At 31.9% G+C, this 20,969-nt stretch overlaps 2 protein-coding genes across 3 annotated transcripts in view; one reads left to right on the top strand and one right to left on the bottom strand.

The window, feature by feature from the left end:
• Positions 1 to 20,969, top strand: part of LOC118199269 (uncharacterized) — a 243,724-nt gene that overhangs the window by 125,912 nt on the left and 96,843 nt on the right. The window lies entirely within an intron of this gene.
• Positions 972 to 20,969, bottom strand: part of LOC146997306 (ras-like protein family member 10B) — a 59,434-nt gene continuing 39,436 nt past the window's right edge. The window contains exon 2 of one of the 2 annotated variants that reach the window (XM_085817308.1): positions 972 to 8,904. In XM_085817308.1, the coding sequence (XP_085673434.1) occupies positions 7,992 to 8,723 (732 nt within the window). In that variant the 5' untranslated portion in view covers positions 8,724 to 8,904 and the 3' untranslated portion in view covers positions 972 to 7,991. Of the gene's footprint in view, positions 8,905 to 20,969 lie in introns of those variants that run through there. The other variant, XM_085817309.1, reaches the window with a different exon arrangement.

Genomic DNA, 20,969 nt, shown 5'->3' with positions numbered 1-20,969 from the left:
TCGGATCCTTTTTTCTTCTACAGTTTATCTAACTTTATTATTTTATATCAATAAAAATTCCTCAAATAAAATAATTTATACGTTTTGTTTTAAGCAAATTAAAAGCAATTTCTTCGCTTAATATTATTATTGTAAATGCAGAAACAGATCTCATTTTTAGTTTTAGTATATGAAATTGTATATGAAATTTCATTGCATTGTTTCAGTTAATTTGATACAGAAATGGTTTGTGTGTCAAAACAAATAAAAATAAAATGTAATAATTAAAAAACTCACGTTTTAATTTCGTTTTACTTTTTATAATGATATATATAATCTTGAATTTACGATAAACTAAAGCCCTTAATTTTCTGTAACACCCTGATAGAATGTGGTTTCGCTTAGCCCGGATTTAGAGTGATACCGTATTTTATAGTCAAGAAAAAGCCGAAGTAATAAATTATTAAATGATTTTTGAATATTTAACTAGCTGTTACTATCCACCTAATTCTTTTAATGGACAAATCAAAAGAAATGCTTTGATTCATACTAGAATAATGTTAAGGTAATATAAATATTGATCTTAATTTAAATGTGCGTAGTTTTTGACAGTCAGTGTGGGCTGTTTTGTTATTTGCCAAATATGACTGGTAAGACCCGCGTAACGCTAGAGGGCGCAGAGAGTGCCATTGGGTGTGTTCAGTTGATGGAAGATGTGATGCAGTGATGATGTGAGATTTCTGAGACTGTGATATTATTATATTTAATTCAATAAATTTATATTTCATTGATTGTTGATTTATTGAAATTTGATGTAATACTATGGTTACTGAATCACTACACACTATCGAAAGTTGGATTACCACTGAATCTTCAAATCACTGATGCGCAATGACTAAATGATCTTTTCACCACAACGTGCGAATATATAAATATTTAATTAAGTGATTGTATTGTAATGTACAATGATGCATATGATGATAAGAAACATGCACATTGAGCAAATTTTTATTTATCACATTAAACACATATTGCAGAAAAAGACATTCATGCTTATTCACAGAGAAGCTTGTTCATGCAGTATTTTTTTTATAACACATATAGTTTGGAAATTCACAGGGATATGATTCTTCATTTTATTATGGCATTTCTGTAAAGTTTCATCGTAGAAAGAATAAATATACAAATCTCGAATTAAGCATAAAAATAAGTTTTAATAAACAAAGAAATTCAGTTTTGTTCCATTTTTAAATTCGATAAAATAAGGCTAGATATTTTCAAGGCGAAACGTAGACCATCTTTATCTGTGATAAAAATTCAACGAATAATGTAGCCTGTATAACTCAGAATTAATTAAACAGTCGTATATTATTTCTTAATGAGATAAACTGGTGATACAAATGAGTAACATAGACTGGAAAATGAGTTTTGAATTAATTGTATCAATATTAAGCAATGAAATTAAGGTAACTGGAAATTATTAAAAATATTTATTAATAAGGTAGCGATGCGATGAAGAATTACGTGAGTACATTCAAATTTACCTTGAAATTAAGTTTAAAAAATATATATATATAAAAGAAAATGTTAACGGTACCGTTGATGAAGCAGACTTTTTTATTGTTTTTTTAGTTTTGTAAGAAAGGAACATTGCAATAGATCTCAATTTTTTAAAAAAATATTTAGGGAAAGAATTCTTTACGAAGAAATGAAATCCTAGACATTCGCTTAAAAATGACAATATCACACTGATAACAGAGACTTAGATCAAACATTTAAAATCACAGTTTCCTTTTCAAGCTGAAAGTAATGCTTATATTTTTCTAGCAATATCAGATACTATTTGTTAACAACAACAACAACAAAAAACAAATAAAAAAATTTAAAAACGACGATACAATTACTTACAACATAAAACATTTGTTGCCGTAAATGAACAGAACACACCGAATAGTAATTTATAGGCAGTTTTTGTTTTCTAACTATATTTAAGAAAACTTACACGTACACCAGCTGGTAAAAGAAAATGATTATTCGTTTTGTATGATCCAAGCCAATGGTGTGCAACCATTTTATCAATCGACCCCTATGACGAATTACTTTTTGAAGATGTCATGCTACCGTGTAAATAAGCTGTTAAAGAGTTAAAATTATAATTAAATAAATATTTCTAAAAATATATTTAGTTTAAATTTACCTGTAGCTAATTACTACAATTTTTAAATTAGGAAAATCTAAAAGGACAAATTCTGATTTGCAAGCTTTTGGAAAAAAGTTTTAATAATTTTCAACGTTTTCAAAACATATATGAAGAATTCAAAGATTACTTTTTTTAAAAGGTAGCTCTTTTCCTATGTTTTTAAAAATTAAAAAAAATCATATAATTTTATTTTTTTTAATCTGTATGTTGCTAATAATATTATTAAAATTATATTTAATATACATATCACATTTATCGCTTGATAATGCGTTTGATTAAGTTGAAAGGCAATAGTGAAAGGACACTGGCTGATGTTCCTGATTACGATACTGACTACGAAGAATTCTTAAATTCCATCACTTTGGTCATTGACCTATATTTTTACAGTTACAATATTACCTATGTTTTTAATATTTTTATTAGGTAAAAATATCAAAATTTTAATTGACCTTAGATCATATGGTGAAATGTAAACTTTTACGAGTGTTTAAACCATAAAACATTTCCTGGTCTGTGCATAAACCGTGAAAGCATTTCAAAGGAAGCTCTTGTAATAGCTGCAGCTTACATAACCGGACCTCTTCTCGCTGAGTGGAACAAAAATAAAAGCTATTCCAAGCCACTCCTTAATAAATTCTTTTTGAGAATCAAGGGTCACGACCAAGAGGTTGCTCACCATTATTTTAGGTCACACTATAAATATTGTTATTGTCACACTATAAAATGTAAACAGTCACAATTCAAATGTAATAATGATAAGTAATATTTACTTCATTAGATAAATGCATATAATTATAAATGCATTTGTATATGCTAACAGTTGTATAAATTTAACATATTCAAGTCATGCAGTGGAGATCAGTATACAGTAAAAGTTTTTTTTTTTATAAAGATCTATATATAAATTCTAACATCTAAACACATATAATTTGAATTGTCTTCACATTTAATTCTATATTAATTAGAAAGTAAATACGATTAAACGTATAAAAATAAACAATTGTATCATAAATAATAACAAACAATGTAACTGTCAGATAAAATTTTAAATTCGTATACCATAACATGTTTGGTGTCGCGAAAGGCGTCAAGAAGCACTTGCTTCATGTATTTTGGATTTTCAAGAAGAGTATAAGAAAACGCCATATTTTAATTTACATGGTCATGATGCATGAAAGGATTAAAACCTGGATATGATTACTAAAGTACAAATGTAATGATTAAGGAAATTTTAGTACAAGGTGCGCCAAAAAAAGTCCAGTGAATAATCACCGAAAGGCAAATTATTTGAATAATAATTTATTAATATTGAATAATTTCGCGTAGTGCTTTTGTCATAGTAGCTTGAGTCGGCGAAATTTCAGAAAATCTGTACCTTTTCACTATAGATTACAGTTTTGAGTACAGAAAGAAGTGTGATTATGCATTTCCAAAGGAATACGGAGGGTCGTGTGATTCAGCAACCTGGTAGTAACCTTTTATGAATTATTGTTGCCTTATCCAGTCGGAAGCAGAATTTCATAGTGATTCTAGTTATCGAATGAAGAAATGATTCACTATACCTTTCGGTCATAAATTGTAGAATAATATTAATATAAATGTTGTTTTTAGTTAGATTTGAAATTAATACTTGACACAGGATTTTAATAGAAGAAACTTTTATTCTTGTAATGTCAGTATTTCAGCATATCAATGAAATGGAATTGTTCATTTTCTGTGATTTTGTTCTTTAAAAAGAAAAGAGTTTTACCAATACAGTTTTGAAGAGTACTTGCAAGAAGTTTAGAGTTCAATTTAACAACAGAAAGGAAATTAATTTATTTTCATTATTTTTTATATTTCTATTAAAACGTAATTTATTTAACGCTCTTAAAACACTATTTGGTTAGTTGACTTTAAATTTTATTTGGTTTTAATTTTAAACAGTGATTCAAGTAAGCCCAATTTAAAATTTCAATGAAAGAGAATGAAAAAATAATTTACTTTGAAAAAGTAATTCACTTGAATTGTATAAACTGGACCCTTGAGAAATCCAAGTGCTTTCATACACTGTAAACAGTCTCTCTGCTCAAGCGGAACTATTTAATGCATAATTTTGTTTTAACCTTATCTCATTTCACACATTCGGAAAATAATATTTTCCTATGATATTTGTTGAATTTATTAGATATCAAGGAATCACAAATTCTTAAGCCTGATTTAAGCCTGATTGTTCTAACTGCATAGAGTTGATCTGTGATAAGTCGATTAAATTGTTCCTCATGGAAGGGATAAATTTGCTGTTCCGAATTTGTGTAACTATAACGGATATTAAAGCAGAGTAGTGCAATACAAACTGTGTATAGGGAAAATTTAATGAGATATAGTTTTTCACTACCACAAAATTATGTACATGAGAACATACAGAAGTAATTAGTTGCGCAAAAGTTCCTAAGCGTACTACAATTGATCGGAAAAACAGAGAGCGCAGTTCCAGATAATGATTTAATTTTCTATGAGACCTGAAATTTCAACAAGGCTTAGAAATTACAGCAGTAACCAGGATGTTTGAGAAAATTAAATAAAAATAATTTAAAAAAAATCTGAAATCTTTCAGATTTTACATTACGCCCAAAGGGACTTTTTTAACTTTTTGTGTGTTACCTTTATTTATTAAATGTTCTTTGCACTTAAGCCATAAAATTCAATTCAACCGCAATATCGCAAAAATCATTTTAAAACGAGCATATCTTTAGAATTTCCGAGACACAGTCTCATGCGCTAAAGATAAAAGAGTTTTTCTTTTTTCCCCGCACAGTTTTGCCATTGCTCGCTTTAAAATCGTCGAGCTTGTTAATCAAAAATTCGTTGAAATGTTATAAAATACGAAATCGATAATAAAACAAATTCCAAATTAGGGCTTCCACAAATTCCATATTCGGTGGAAGATTACGTTATTCAAAATTTGATGGCTCTAGGTACCGTTTGTTTTATCACAGTTCGAGAGACATACTTACATTTATGCAGATTTTTCATTGTTTTATTCATTTAAATATAATACATGGTGATAATATTTGGTGGCAACAATTTGAAAAGTGAACTGACATTTAAAATTTTGAACGCAAAATGCCAAAACGAAATTAATAGCCCTTGGGGCTAAAAAATCGTTCAATAGAGCTAATATGAAAAAGAGCAAAATATTGTAGCTTGTTCACCCTCGTGGGAAAAAATAAGTCGATTAGAAATCAGTTAACTTTCCATGAGTCAAGGAACCAGTATATATATATATGAGTTCTTTATATTTTAAATTATTTCATTATTAATTTGCCATTAACTGTTTTACATTCGTTTGTATTTATTGCACAAAATGGACATACGTTTATGCTTAATTAAAATTATTAGAGATGCTGTTGAAATAATTAAATATTGTACTGGTCTTTTGTTTTGGACATGCATAACTTTCCTGCCAAGCAAATCTGAAGAGGGAAAGTTCGCACGCACTTAAATTCATTAGAAGATTCATGTTTACGTGCGAAAGTAACATGTCAAAACGCAAATGAACCTGCGCACTTATATAGCTATCTTCTTTGTCTATTGCAGAAACATATACATATCGTGCGTATGCATACTATACATAATATATACATTTTCAGTTATAAAAAAAGAATCAGAAATTTTATATTAAATTCAGAACAACTTCAAAAATGGACTTAAAACAGTAGGTACAAAAGTTTATGATAAAATCATTCAGAAGTAAATAATTATTCAATTGTTACCAGATTTCAAGAAAGATTCTCGTAGTCACAAACAATAATATATACTAAAAATTATTTGTAAAGTTGGAAATAGCTCTATGAGAATGTATAATGATTAATAATAAGATTAAAAGAATGGTTTGAGATCTAAATATCAGAACTTCTGAATCCCACGTAGAAAAACATTTGCTACAGATTCATGCAATTTTATTTGCTTAGGTTGAACCGAATCACTATATGTGAAGTAGATACGGAGAAAAATATGTAAAAAGTTTTAAATCACGTTTCACAATAGATGTTCTGTTTTTGACTGTAGGAAATGATTCGGACATCCTGGAATCTTCCATAAGGATTTCATAAGCTTAAAGAATGTCATGAACATGTAAGTCGGTAAGTCTTTCAACTTATCGACTCTTATTATTATTATTTCAGTACATTCAATACTTTATTTAGCAAGAAAAATTAGTTTCTAAATTAGAAATGTTCCATTTTAATTTAAATTACTATGTAAATTTAAAACACTTGAAAATAAGGAGTACAATAATATCTGGACTTGTTTTTTAAATGGACAATGTTTTTTAAATTGTACGTGCCTAAATTTTAAATTGAGAAATTGAATAGTTTTATGATTCCATTCATTAATATATTTCTATTTTTATATACACAGAGTGAAGTTAATAAAGAGTTAATGGAGAAAGGGACTTAATTCAACTGCTCTGGTTTTCTGTCACATGGCATAGATTTAAAGAATCTTTGTACTGTTAAAGTTAAAATTAGTACTTTAGTTTTGTAGTAGCTTAATTTTTATTGGAAAGTTAGCATTTGTTACGTATTACGAAATAGGAATTACGTATGCAATAAACAATAACAAATTGGTTTTGTACCACTTAATCCCATTCGGCCTTAATTTTTTAATTTTGCATAAATTTCTGATTCAAGAGTAATATAATTTAAATTGTGTGCCAATCTGTTCATTATTAGTTCCTGCATTCAGTTAGCAAGTGTGGAATTAAAATTCCACAATTTTAGTTTATCTTATTCGCTAAATTATTAACAAAGTGTGGTAGACAATAAGTAATAGAACAAATAATTGATTGATTCGATCTTATATCTGCTTCTGATTTTTTTAAATGAGTATTAATTTTTATTTAAAATAACTACTGTCTACGTCAGGCGTTTTAAAACTTTTTGTTAAAGACAGTTGCTTCGAGCGTCTTTTAATAAATGAAATGTAATTAGTTTTTAAATTGTGACTTTTCACAAATGTAATTATATAAGTATAAATGAAATAGCAATATCTTGCAATTTTCTAAATTTGTTAAGGTTTGAGGTTCGGCATTCTTAATTGATTTTCTTTTTGAGAGTACTGATTACGAAGTTTCGATCATAGCAGTAATCGGTGTCAAAATATGGTTGATTGTTCTCATCTTCTCAATTTATTATTGTTTGAAAAATATTAATACATCTAATAACATCAGGAAAATTCGTTCGTTAGACAATATTTCTATTAAGCTGTCTATCATGATATTTTTTGGCTATTATTTTTAGGCTCATAGTTTTATGACTTCCATTAACTCCATTTTGCGTTATTCTAGTAGAACGTCAATAAGTACTATAATGCATTATACATAATTTAAGAGAAATGCATACATCCATGTAAATGAAATCTTTCTTATTAAAATTAAGTTCTCATTAAATTACTTATTACAAGAAACTGATCGTCGCAATGTTTTTCTAACCATTGTCTCTGTTCATAAAGAATGTAGAATGCTTTCAGTTTGAAGATTTCCATTTATAAATAAATACTTGTTTCTGTGTTCTACTACTAAATTCATATTTTGATGACTCTTGTCGACAGAATTTCATATTGCCAGTGAAGAATTATTATTGTTGTTCTATCCTGTTTTCTAGGCAACTTTATACAAATTACTTGTTGTTATTCAAAGAGATTAGGTTTACAATTTTCTTCTTTATCAAAAAATATATAATAATATAAGAGAATTTTAAAATTTTCAATTGACGATAAACGCTCGTACTTAAAGGAAAGAATTAAAATAAGTAGCTCCCAAGTCTTGCATTCACATGATTACGCACTTCGCTTCGCATTCTCCTCTTCTTTCTCTATGAGCGTGCAGGCTCTCAAAACGCGGTGAACTGTAGGAAGATAGCTTCTGCCCATAGTCGGCGTAATCCAGAGCTCTTACCAACTCTTTGAACAGTAAGGCTACATGCCAGTTATGACGCGCTGAACATTCGACATATCCACACTTCCAGTGCTTTTTTACAAGACCTGCTACCTCTCTTCGTTCTCTACCCCTCAACATGTCCTGCTTGTTTCCTACGACGAATAATGGAATGCTGTGCATGTCTTTCGTGTCGCATATCTGATCGCGGATGCTTTTGACATACTGAAATGTCTCGAGGTCGTTCAAATCAAACACAAGAATATAAGCCGAGGCACTGCGGAGACCATAGTTTCGGAAATCAGCCCACTCATTCATTGAGTTAGCCGGAAAGTAAGGAATAACGGGCAAATCTACTAACCGCATTGAGTAGATATGGTCGTTGAATACAACAGTAGGAGTGTAGACTGTTTTCGAATCCGTTGGTGCGTAATCTTCATTGAATTCACTGTACACAAATTGCCTAATGAGGGACGTTTTCCCGACTCCAGCAGCGCCAAGGATTATAACTTTTACCATGTGCATCGCGGCACTCTGAAAATAAGATATTAACAAATGAATCCCCGAGACATTTAGTGAGCCGAATTGTTTTAAAAAGACAGAATACAAGTATGGTTTATTTTCCATGCACCAGGAACAGCGACGGAACGCTGGTTGCTCGGTCTGGTTTCTACAATAAGCATACCGCAAGGAGCACTAGGGTAACCAGCTGTCATTTTCAGGATATTCTTTTCAGTCCTATTCATTTATTTCCCTATCTTTCTGACTGTCCACTTTACTTTCACATTAAGCCTCCGCCTCTCAAAACCTGCAACAAAAGAATGCTAATTACTTCTTTAAAATTAGTGTAGCTTTAAAGATATATTAATACAGAATATGGCAGAGAAAGATTTTTTAACATGAGCCAAACACATACTATTATCATCAGATATAGATATTATCATTGTCTAGGGTGACATGATTAATGTTTGGCAGTGCTATTTCTATTTCATATTTTGAAAATCTTACAAATTTTTCATTAACAAACTCTACAATTTGAAGGGAAGAATTAACAACACTTTTCGAAATAAAGCAGATTTCCATCTCCAGCGTGGGAGACTGTTGCCGCTCGAAAAATTGAGGACGAAAATTAGCGTTTTCCGGGTTTTTAATTAATATTTCGGCTAATTAAAGTCGTACGAAGATGAGAATGGTCGAAATGGCTTCCCAAGAATTTTTGGAATCCGGGCGGTACCTGTCTCTAAGCTCAACTACGCGCCGTTCGGGAGGAGATAATACAACAAACAAACAGACACACGCGCACAGATTTTAATAGCACAGACAGATTAGAAGCTGACTTAATAGATTTACCGGTACAAAAACAAACGTTCTACGTCCTCCTGCAACTGAATGCAACTGCATGGGCTGGAGTCCCAGCTGTCTGACCCCCTTATAAGGCATGGAGGTAGAAAGTAAGTTCCTTTTTTAACTCCACTGTATTAGGCAGGGGGTGGTTTGGTCGTCTTGCTAGTAAGTAGGTGTGAATCCACATTTCGGTACTCTCGGTTATCTCACTCAGTATTCGGTGAGAGGAGACATGGTGTTTAGCTATAATTTTAGGTTGGCAAAGGGGGCCAATAGGCTAACATGAGGCGGAAGCGGAGCCTTGCGGCTAATAGGACCTCAAAGGAATTAGCTGAGGTGGAGAAGAGAAAGCTTATGTAAAGAGGAACTCTGGGGTCGTTTAGCTAGTGATGAACAGAAGGGGTTATTAATAGGCCCGTTAAGGCTAAAGGAACCATTACTACGATATTTGTGATTTGACTGGAAGATCTGCCATGCCAACAAATTGATTTACGGGGTCATCCAACTGACGCTTATTCTGAATTCCCTTATTCTGCAACCGGTTAATGCTGATTTGTATTAGCCGGTTGCGAAGGTACGGCTAATGCTGACTTCAAGAAAGTGTGTGAGTGTGATTATGGCAAAGCCTCGAGGGCTATCTGCCTAAGGGGAGGGATGCCTTCGTGGAGGACTTTCTAGGGGAAACTGGCTCGTATACACGTTACACATGGGGAAAACCACGAAAACGCCCATGCAGCCAGCCCGTTCGCGGGATTCGAACCTCGGACCGAACTACCAGTGTTCAGCGACTTTACCGCTCGGCCGCTGGTGGGCGACTTCAAGAAAGAGACAAGTTTTGAGACTGAGGTAAATATTGAATCATTATCCTGAACATTTTCTATTCTGTCACTCCATTTGCTACCTGAAACGAAGAATAACACAATACGTTGTTCTGTAATAGATTTTGATTCTATAATAGAAGTGATAAACTCGGAATAAGAGTCTAGAGGTGAAGCAGCAATCAGGATGATCCATCTTTCATTACTGAATGTTACATAGTTAGCTTAGAGTCATTGTTTAGGGTACCAACTGAATCAACAGCCAATCATTATTTATATAAATATTGCGAGTACAATGACAGTAAGCCAGTATGAAGGTTTATTCGATGCATACTAAATGGCATTTTAAAAAGGAAAATCTGCAACACGTAGCTAACACCAGCAGGCGTACTTTAAAAGTCGTCCGATTCTTGGTCACCACAATTCTAGCTATTTCTGTAATGTAGAATAATTTTTGTACAACTAATCATTGAGCAAAGAGTTTCAATGCCTTAGAAATGAGGATGAAATTTTGGCCAATAACTTCTGATCCACAATCCTGAACTCGAACACTTGTTGAATTAATACCAAATTGAATTAAAGATAGTATTTATTACTCAGAATAATGGCCCCAGTGCTGACTGATTTGGCTGTAAATTGAACCCTTTTTAGGACTCATGTACCTGTTTGAAATTAAAAACATCTTTAGCTAAATTTATTTAATTAGTGGAAGTTTTTTCTCAATTCTAGCATTCCTTTATGTCATGGTATTTCTCCTCCTACGGAGCACTATTTTACAGTAATTATAAAATGCTTCTGTTGCAACATATAAGACTCTTAAATTTTAGACCTCTCATTGCGATGGCAAAACACGTCGATTAACATTCATTTATTTTTTTAACTTCTTAAACTGCCAAGGTGTCCAAGATTTTTCACTTCGTTAATTTCAAGCTCATAAAATTAATAAACTGAATATAAGTTTATTTCATTCTCTTATTTGTTTTTAATTTTGATTTGAACTTAAATGTTTCTCATTAAAATATTACAAAATACTCTCACACGATTGTTCATAGAACTTTCTTTTCAATGGTTAACGATATAGTCTACTTTTGACTAGATTAAATTTAAGTGATGTTTGCGAAAAAATGTTTGAAGACCATTGGAATTTACAACAAGAAATAGTTTCTATTGTTTCGGCTGAGACGGAAAAAGATCCGCTTAGTTTACCTTTTGCTTAGTATCAGATCCTGATTCATATTGCTTTATGTCTTGGTTATAATATTTTAATTGTTATTCACGGCACAATTTTATTGCCTCATTAATCATATTTATAGATTAAATAATGCAGCCAATAATTAATATTTAATCCTTTAATGAAGATCAAACTTTAATACAGTATTTATGCCACACTTAAAGAGAGGAACATTAAGACACATTTTGTTTTACATTGAAAGTCAAACTTTGAATAGCAACTTTCAAAGATGTAAATGAGAAACAAAACGAAAATACCAAAACGAAAATCATGCATTTCTTTTTATTGTCCCAGAAATGTAATGAAATAATTGCTTCGAAGATAAACTTTTCTTTGGAAAAAGCCTTTTAAATATTTAATGTAGTGTAGAGACATTAGGTTAATTGGAAAAGCAGGCAAGATGAAAATTGAGTAATCGCCTTCGCCAGGAATCGAACCACGAACCTCTGGAATACCGGCCCAGCGTAGAGATCCACTACACCACGAAGGCACGCTAGGAAAGCGGGAGACATATAGTAGAAACATGAAAAATGAGGAAAAAAGGGCAAATCATCCAAGAAATTACGCTTGGAGTGGACTAGAAACCAATTTTTATACAAATAAATAATATACATGCTCAAATTATCAGCATTTTTCTCCGTATTGACTTCTTAAAAAAAAGAAGCTTCTGAGCTAAAAGTGAGGTACATGTTCTGTGCGTTCAGCTGTTACTGACATAAGTAAATGCATAAAAAGTTACAAACGAAAAGAAATATCTTAAGAATGATGAAAAATAAAAATCAAACATCGCAGTTTAAAGTAAAATATATATACTAACTGAATTCTAGAATAATTTTAAGAGCATTGTTAAAAAGGAAAAAGGAGAAATAATTGAAAGTAAGCTTTAAAAATAACAAGCATCCTTCTTACCAACAACTGGAGGAAGAAAACAACTGCAACGAAAATATAAAATATAAATCATGTAGAGGGAACTAAAAAGAAATTCTATAGCCAGTTCCAAAGAAAAAGCTTTCAAAATCGTGACAGAATCTCTTCTGAGAAGAAGCTTTATTTGAAAAGTGGTCAGCAAAATAGTACAGAGAAAAAAGGGATTAGATGAATGAATAATTAATTTTATGGAATTATTGCCATCGCTATACATAATTATAAAATTATAAACTACATTTTACTTCGCATTTGAAAATATAAGTAATTTTAATTTGAAAATGTAATCAATTTATTTTTAAATTAAAAAATTCACAGGGCTTTAGAGTCAAGAATATTTATTTTTAAAAAGAGAAAAAATGCAGTCTTGGTTTCAAATTAACTTACATAAGCCACTTTTAAAGTACATCAGACAATAATACAGTTTTTAAAGTGATGAGTTATTGCCAATTCTTTTGGAACATTTTAAGAGTCACGATGCCGAAATCTTCTAAAATGCGCGACAGCTTTTGCAGCCGTTTTGGCCATGCGCCAATACAAATTCACGCACTTAAAACATTATTTCAAATCAACGTACTTTTGTGAAAATTAAGAAGTAATGAAAGGGAAATAATTATTCATTTAATTTCACAATAATATATCATGTTACTTCTAAAGATAATAATCAACATATGTTCTTTAATTGGGTAATAAAAATGAACCATAGTAATAAAAGTTTTGGATATGAAACTATAACTTTTATTGGCTTAGAATATTACATCTGCGATCGAACCAGAGAATTTCATTTGTTTGCTGCGATTAAGTTTCCAAAAAGCAATTTAGATAAATGATTCTCGTGTTTTAATCATACTTCTATACGTAGACCGAAAAACAGAGTTGACTGAGAATATTAGTTCAATCGATTTAAAACTTTGTACATCACAATGAACCATAAAATTAGTCATATTAAATACTACTTCTTCTGTTAACGCCTAGAAGATGCGTATCAAATAATATCTGTTTCTTCTCATAAAAATGTTTGCTTTCACTCAAACATTTTGATTAGCTTTAGCAGATAAGCAGTGATCTGATGTTCTTAAAGCAATACACTTTTCTGAATGTTATGATCTCCAATATAGTAAGCTTCTCGGAATCATCCATAAACAGTAATATATATTCTGATTTGCTAGCAAAGAATCCAAGTCTGTCTGGATAGAGGGATGCAGGATTCCCCAAGCGAAGCTATTTCGTAAGCATAATTCTTAAGTGCACATCGGTATCACAGCCAAAGGAGGGACTGTAAGTATGGATCAAATCAATCGCAGCATGCGAATTCCTTTCAAATTATTTCAGCCAAACAGTGAAATATTTTCAGATATTTATATTTGTATAATCACGAATTTGAAATTTCATAAACAGTCCATGATGCTTAATTCATTTTGTAAAGAAAAGAATTTGAACACACTGGGTTCCCATTTGACACAATGGAAAATTGATTCACCTCAGGAGCCTCTCCCTCACTTGCGATACGAATGTAAGACTTATGCATCCCGTAAGTATATTATGCGTAAGGAAACCATGAAAACAGTATCTGTCTATTTTCATTCCACCTATAAAGGAAAAAATAACAGGATACATTTTTAATCTCTCGTCGCTTTAGCCATTCGGCCACTAGCAAATTTCATGTTCGTTATTTATGCAACTGTAAACCTTTCATTATTCCTTTCTTTCCTTCAACCTATTTCTCGCAAATGAAAGGAAAGATTACTCTGGCTCTTCCCAGATAGAATTGTGTGAAAGCATCACATTCTTCAGAGCTGAATATGTCATATAGCTTAAATTTGTACGAAAATGTCATATAGATATTTTTCAAAAGCAGACAATTTTCACCGTTGCCGACAGGAATATTAACACCATCAGATTACCCAGATTAAAAAAAAAAAAAAAAAATTGTAAGTTGTGTTTGACTGAAATCTTTAAATTTAGCCATTATCAGCAGTGAATTGCTTGTAATGCTTTTAGTCGCACAGTAAGTCTCGATATTAGGACTCAGGTTTCTGGCGTATTATACCCAAACTGATGGCTCTTCTTCTAGATACACAAATGGAGAAAAGTATATTGAGTTTTTCTTTTCTGTTTATTAGCATCTGCAACTGAAAATTTTGTTGAAGAAAATCTGAAATTTTTTGCAAAAGTTGATTTGAATGAGCACTTTGTTTTCAGTTACTCTTTTATTTCGACGCCTTTTGTAGAGACATTAAGCTATTTGGAAACAGGAAAGGTGAAAAATGAGCAATGCTCTCGCCGGGACTCGAACCACAGACCTCTCGAATACGCGCCGAGCGTGCTGACCACTACACTACAAAGGCATGATAGGAAGACGGGAGAAATACCTTATATACTCCCCCTTTTAAAGGGTGACTGGGGATTAGTGGCCCCAATCGCCAAATCCCGGTGGAGGATGATCATCTACCACCGTTTTTAGTTCGGGCTCCACTGTAGAGAATTAGGTTATTTGGAAGCAGGAAAGGTGAAAAATGAGCAATGCCCTCCCCGGTATTCGAACCACGGACGTCTCGAATACGCGCCGAGCGTGCTGACCACGACACTACAAAGGCATGCTAAGAAGACGGGAGAAATACTTTATACTTTTGCCTAATAAACAAATAAATAAATTTTCCCCCTTAAGCGAAGCCATTTTATCAGTGTTCAATAAGAACTAAAACTGAATTGCATATTAATTCAGTAGGTGCTACATGATTCGTTGCGAAGTCCAGATGCTAAAAACGAGTTCAAAACCATGGTTTACTGTTCCCATATTCATATTTTCCCCATCAATTTTCTCTGAGCCGAACGGCCCAATGAGCGGTACAAAAAAGAAGATAATGAGTTGAAAAAATACATTTACAATAAGCTAGCGACGTTTCATTAGCATAAAAAATTTCTAAAAAATACCTAGAATTTTAAGAGACATGCTTTCGGTTTAATTTGATGTGATTTTGTGAGCTATACTGTCATCAGAAATCTGATGCTACATTAAAATTTAAAATTTTATTTATTAGGATAGGATTTAAAATTTGGTATTAAAAACAAGATAAGTTATATTTAGATGACTTTACGCCTAAAATTAACAGTCTACGGCGCTCTGAAGAACAGAACAAGCCCTCGTAAAATTTTACGGATGTTCATTAGTAATCTTTATGAAAAGTAATGCTTTAAATTCAGTATCAAAAAGAAGATTTCATTCAAATTTCATTCAATTAATCAGAAATTTCATTCAATTAATCTCTGGTATAGATTCATAATTCCACAATAATTAAATGAAATTTTAAATTCAGTGAATCAGGAATACTTTCTTAGGCAAAACGAAAAGAATTTGTTTTATTACTTCTGGACATTTCTTATTTATGATGCTGCATTTTGCACTTTCCTTAAGGGGGAAAAAATAACATCAGAGTTTTTAGAAAGATAGAATAATCGATATATGTCAACACGGCGGAGGACAATCGATAGAGAAATCGATGGTCGGAAGTTCTTCGGCGCCACTTACCGGTCTATGGCTTATTTATTAGTCTCGTTTGAAAGGGACGTCTTTGACGGGGAGGAATTCATTTCGCTCCTTGCGGTATCTTTATAGCTGACAGAAAGATTAAAGAACAGAGAGGAAGCTGCTCACTTTATTGTTTTAGCTTCCACTGCAGGCGAAATTAGTTACAGAACTGCAGTTATCTCAGAACATAAAAAGACATTAAAAAAGAAGAGATAAAGCAGTCCACGTGCGTCCAAATAAAAATTATGTAAAAGTTAATCTTTCTTACTTCGATATTGTATATTCTTATTAAAAGTAAATAAAAATGTGTCTGTATGTATTGCTTTATAAACAGCAGACAACATAAATTCATCTACAAATACTACGAACAAATTTGATAAGTTTATTAAGAATATTGACAGTAGATCAATATCCTTTTTTACTCTTAATTTATTCAGAAATTGAATTAATTCTTGATGACCAAAATGTATATAGTGTAAATATTGAAATTATATATAATAAATTATACATTTTTTTTTTTTTTGCTAAATACTACATATATCTTAATATATATGTCTTATATATATGCGGCTTAAGTGTTTGTCGCCGATAGTTTATTGGTTGCTTGCGTAACTGTAAATTGTTTTATTCCCCGTGCAGTGCAGCGCGTGACGAATATTATGAGAAAGCTAAGCCGAAAAAATTATCGCCAGTGGTTTCCTTCATTGCACTCTGCTTTAAGCAATTAAGCAAGTAGAAGGGGGAAACCCCGTGGGGCAGTAAGCAAAGGGGCGACCTTACCGCCTGCCCTGGGTAATTCATCTTGAATTAGCAGACATCTTTGCACAAATCATTTTAATTACAATTTATAATATCTAGAACAGCGGTCATTTCGTATGACCGCCGGGCTTTCTAGTATATATATATATATATATATATGAAATGTAATTTCTCATACATTATTTGTTTTGTGCAGCCGGGGCAACAGGAATGAGACAAATTTTGGAATATAAAGTGGTAGGTTTATTTTAGCATCCATCTCGTAAGCGTTTCTTTTCGTACCTTGAGCAGAAGCCCTACTTATACATATGTGTGCGTCACGAGGCTCATCCAATCAGCGATATTAATTGAAATCACGAGGTGACGCTATCTTCTCATCAGGAGTGTTCTTAAGGACTTTATGTAATATGACAGATTTATGAGTTTGGCGACTTGGCGGGCCCCAACAGGTTAATATATTTTATACTAAAGAAAGGATTTCGCCAAAATTTAGGAACAGGGATGCAATTTAGGTAGAGAATCGCCAGCACATTATTAAGCAATATTATTAGAATTTAATTTAATAAATTGATTTAAAAATATCATTACAGATTATCCCCCCCCCCATCTGAAAAGGCTTGCAGTCGCGGCCGTCGACCCAAGACAGTCCAGATAGTGAGAGCAGAAAATTTAGTTATTAGGAAATTAAGTGAGTAGGAAAACTGATTGGATTTACCTCAAGGGACACAAAATGTTTACATAAAATATGACATAAATTATTTGAATATAATTAATACAGTATATAAAATATAATAAATGATTAATGAAATTATAATATAGTAACTAAGTGCAGAACAAATAAAGCACTAATAACATATTGCTGGTTAGCTACGCGGCAATAGGAAATAGTAATATAACTGAATTTGTAAGTTTATATCTTAGGGCATGCCATTCACAGTTTGTGTATGAGTCCATACAATCATTAGAGTTGTCATTCAGGCTCATCTTCAGTCTTTTACTGGTCTTTGGAGATCTCCGGATCATTTAATTAGCGCTAGAATTATGGATCAGCATTGGCACTGAAAACATTTAAGTTTTTATGTCACGATACTAGAGCTCTTATACTCTTGTTGAAAATACACATTTTGCTAGGTTTTTAACATATTTTGTCACTCTATTTTTCTCTTATTAATGATAACAAAACAAAATTTAACTTCCAACATCCATACCAGTTTTTTGTACACGATGCTGCAGAAACATAAAGTGAAATTCAGAAATTTCAACAACTGAAATTTAACTTTTTCAACTGTTGCTACAATTTATAACACAAACATAGGAAAACATGAGCTCAAGGAAATGTGAGGGTATAGTACTCTACTTGTAGTATAGCCTCAATTGAGTGTTTCCCACACGGAAAGTGCATTGAACCTGAAACTCAAGTTTGAAGGAGCCCAGTAAAAGAAAAGGGCAGACAAACTTTTCAGACACTGAGAGATAAATCAATTATTAAGGGGGACAACAGGATGAAAACTAAAAGAAGGGTTATGGATAGTTTATTGATTTATAAATTTTGATTTATTCATGATGTAATTTAAAGTCTCGGGTGGATAATAGAACCTTAATTTTGACGCATGTACAATCTCAGTTGGTTTCTTCATGTGAAAATTTTCCCTGTCGATTTCATAATTAACTTCAGATAATTTATTCATAATCCGATAAGGGCCTGAATAGGGTGAAGTCAATTTTCTAGTATTTGGGTATTCGAATTCCTCGTAAAGGACAAAATCTCCAGGTTGAAATTTAGATTCTACAAATCTGAAGTCATATCTAGTTTTATTCTTTCGGTGGTATTCGATAGTTCTTTTCTTTGCTAAAGCCCTTGCTTCATTTAAGGAAGGGTATTTATTTTGATCAATTGGAGATTCAAAAGGAAGGTTACCAAATAGTAAGTATGCTGGGGTGAACTTAGTTACCGTATGAGGGGAGTTGTTATATTCGATAACAACTTGCTCTAGCACTTTAGTCCATAGTACTTTTTTAGAAGAAGAATTTACTTTACATTTTAGTCGACTTACTATTGATTGATTTACTCTTTCTACTTTACCATTTGTCTGGGGATAGTGAGATGAAGTTAAAAGTTGTTTAACATTATGCTTTTTAAGAAATTTTTTGAATCTAGAGGAAGTGAAGGCTGCATTCCTGTCACTCAGAATTTTTTCGGGGACTTGTATTTGAAATATTTGTTTTAGACAATTGGCATAGGTTTCTGAAGTTACACTTTTAGAGGGAAACGCCCAGACATATCTTGTTGCATGGTCAATAACTATATGCAAATATTTTTTTGTAGAATTATAATAATTAAATCCTCCCACAGTGTCAATAGAGAGACATTCGAAAGGTTTGTCGGTTGGGGGTACGTCTTGCATAAGACCAAATTTTTTCTGTTTTTTCTTTTTATTAAGTTGACAAGTATGACAATGTTTAACAAAATTTCCGATATCTTCGCTAATATGAGGCCAATAATATTGAGGGGTGATTAAGTTAAGCATAATTTGAACTCCCGGGTGACCAAAATTTTTATGGGTTTTATTCAACAATTTTAATCTTAAAGATTTAGGTACTACAATTTTATAAAAATTCTTTTTCTTAATTACCATCATATCATTTATCTCTTGGTAATTTTTTCCGCAGACATTATCAGTTTTTTGTTGTTGGATTATTTCATTTCTATCAAGTAAATGTACATAATGTTGGAGGTGCTGTGAAACAGGATGTCTAGAAAGCATGTCAGCTTCAATATTGGTAGAGCCCTTCTGATACTTTACTTCATAATTGAACATACTTAGTTTGAGTGACCAACGGAAGAGTCTACCTTTTAAATTTTTAACATTTTTGAGCCAAACGAGGGCCGCATGGTCCGTATGTATAACAAATTTTTCTTCATGCAGATAGTAATAGAATTTGTCTAGGGCATCTACTATGGCCAAATATTCTAACTCAGTAATCGTATAATTTTTCTCATAATTTCTTAAAGTTCGAGAATGATATGATAGAGGGTGAAGGACATCATTTTCATCTGGTTGTTTCAAAACAGCAGTTTGAGAACAGCAGTTTGAGAAGCGTCAACAAAAATATGACATGGCCTACTGGAATCATACAATTGTAAAACAGGTTTGGAAATCAGTATTCTTTTCATTTCGTCGAAAGCTTTTTGACATTGGTCATCCCATTCCCACTTGACATCTTTTTTCAAGAGTCTGTTTAATGGAGCTCTAATAGTTGCATAATTCGGAATAAATCTATGATACACATTCACACTTCCCAAAACTCTTTGTAACTCTTTGGTGTTACTGGGGTTTTTAAGTTTCTTAATAACTTCTATATTATGGTTATCGGGAATTATTCTACCATTTTTTATTTCATAGCCAAGAAATGTGATCTGATCTCGGGCGAACACACATTTGTTTCGATTCAATTTAATATGCTCCTCTTTAAACACCTCAAATAAAATTTTTAAATGTTCTAAATGTTCCTTCTCAGAGGAAGAGTAAACGATTATATCATCAAAGTAACTGCAAGCGAAATTAATTTTATTTTTTGTTAATATTCGTCTAATTGTTCTGTTAAAAATTGCAGGAGCATTTTTGAAACCAAAAGGGAGTCTTAACCATTCGAATAATCCAAAATTCGTGCAAAAAGCTAATTTCTCAGTATCTGCAGGGTGAATCGGGATATGCCAGAAACCAGATCTCAAATCAATTGTAGAAAATACTTTTGCTTTACTTAATTTGTCTAACAAAGTGTCAATGCGAGGAAGAGGGTTTGCATCTGTTTTAGCCAGGGAATTCAATTTTCGATAATCTATACATAATCTAGTTTTCTTACCTTCCTCACGTTTAAGTACTAAAGTCATGGGGGATGAATATGGGCTACAACTTTCTTTAATTATATTATACCTGCTTGTAATAATTGATCAATTTGGGTCTTAATTTCCTCTTCTTCCATAGGGGATGTTCTATAAGGTCTTAATGATACAGGCAAATCAGAATTTAAATTAATTCGTTGAGGTTCAATATTAATTTTTCCTACATCATACTTATTTTTAGAAAACACAGATGAATAATCATTTAACAATTTTTCCAAGTTATACCCTTTGTTATCGACAGTATTAGAAACAGCATTTTTCACATAAATGTTAGACTGAGAAACTAATTCCTTTGGATTTGTAGTCCGAGATTTACAGGTTGGAAAATTTCTTACATCATCATTATTAACACATGGATAAACAT

This window comes from Stegodyphus dumicola, chromosome 5 (assembly GCF_044657685.1).
Source record: "Stegodyphus dumicola isolate Sdum_Otavi_A_Nest chromosome 5, ASM4465768v1".
NCBI classification, from domain to species: Eukaryota; Metazoa; Arthropoda; class Arachnida; order Araneae; family Eresidae; genus Stegodyphus; species Stegodyphus dumicola.
The sequence above is the reverse complement of the archived record's forward strand: the minus strand, read 5'-3'. Positions and strand labels throughout refer to the sequence as shown.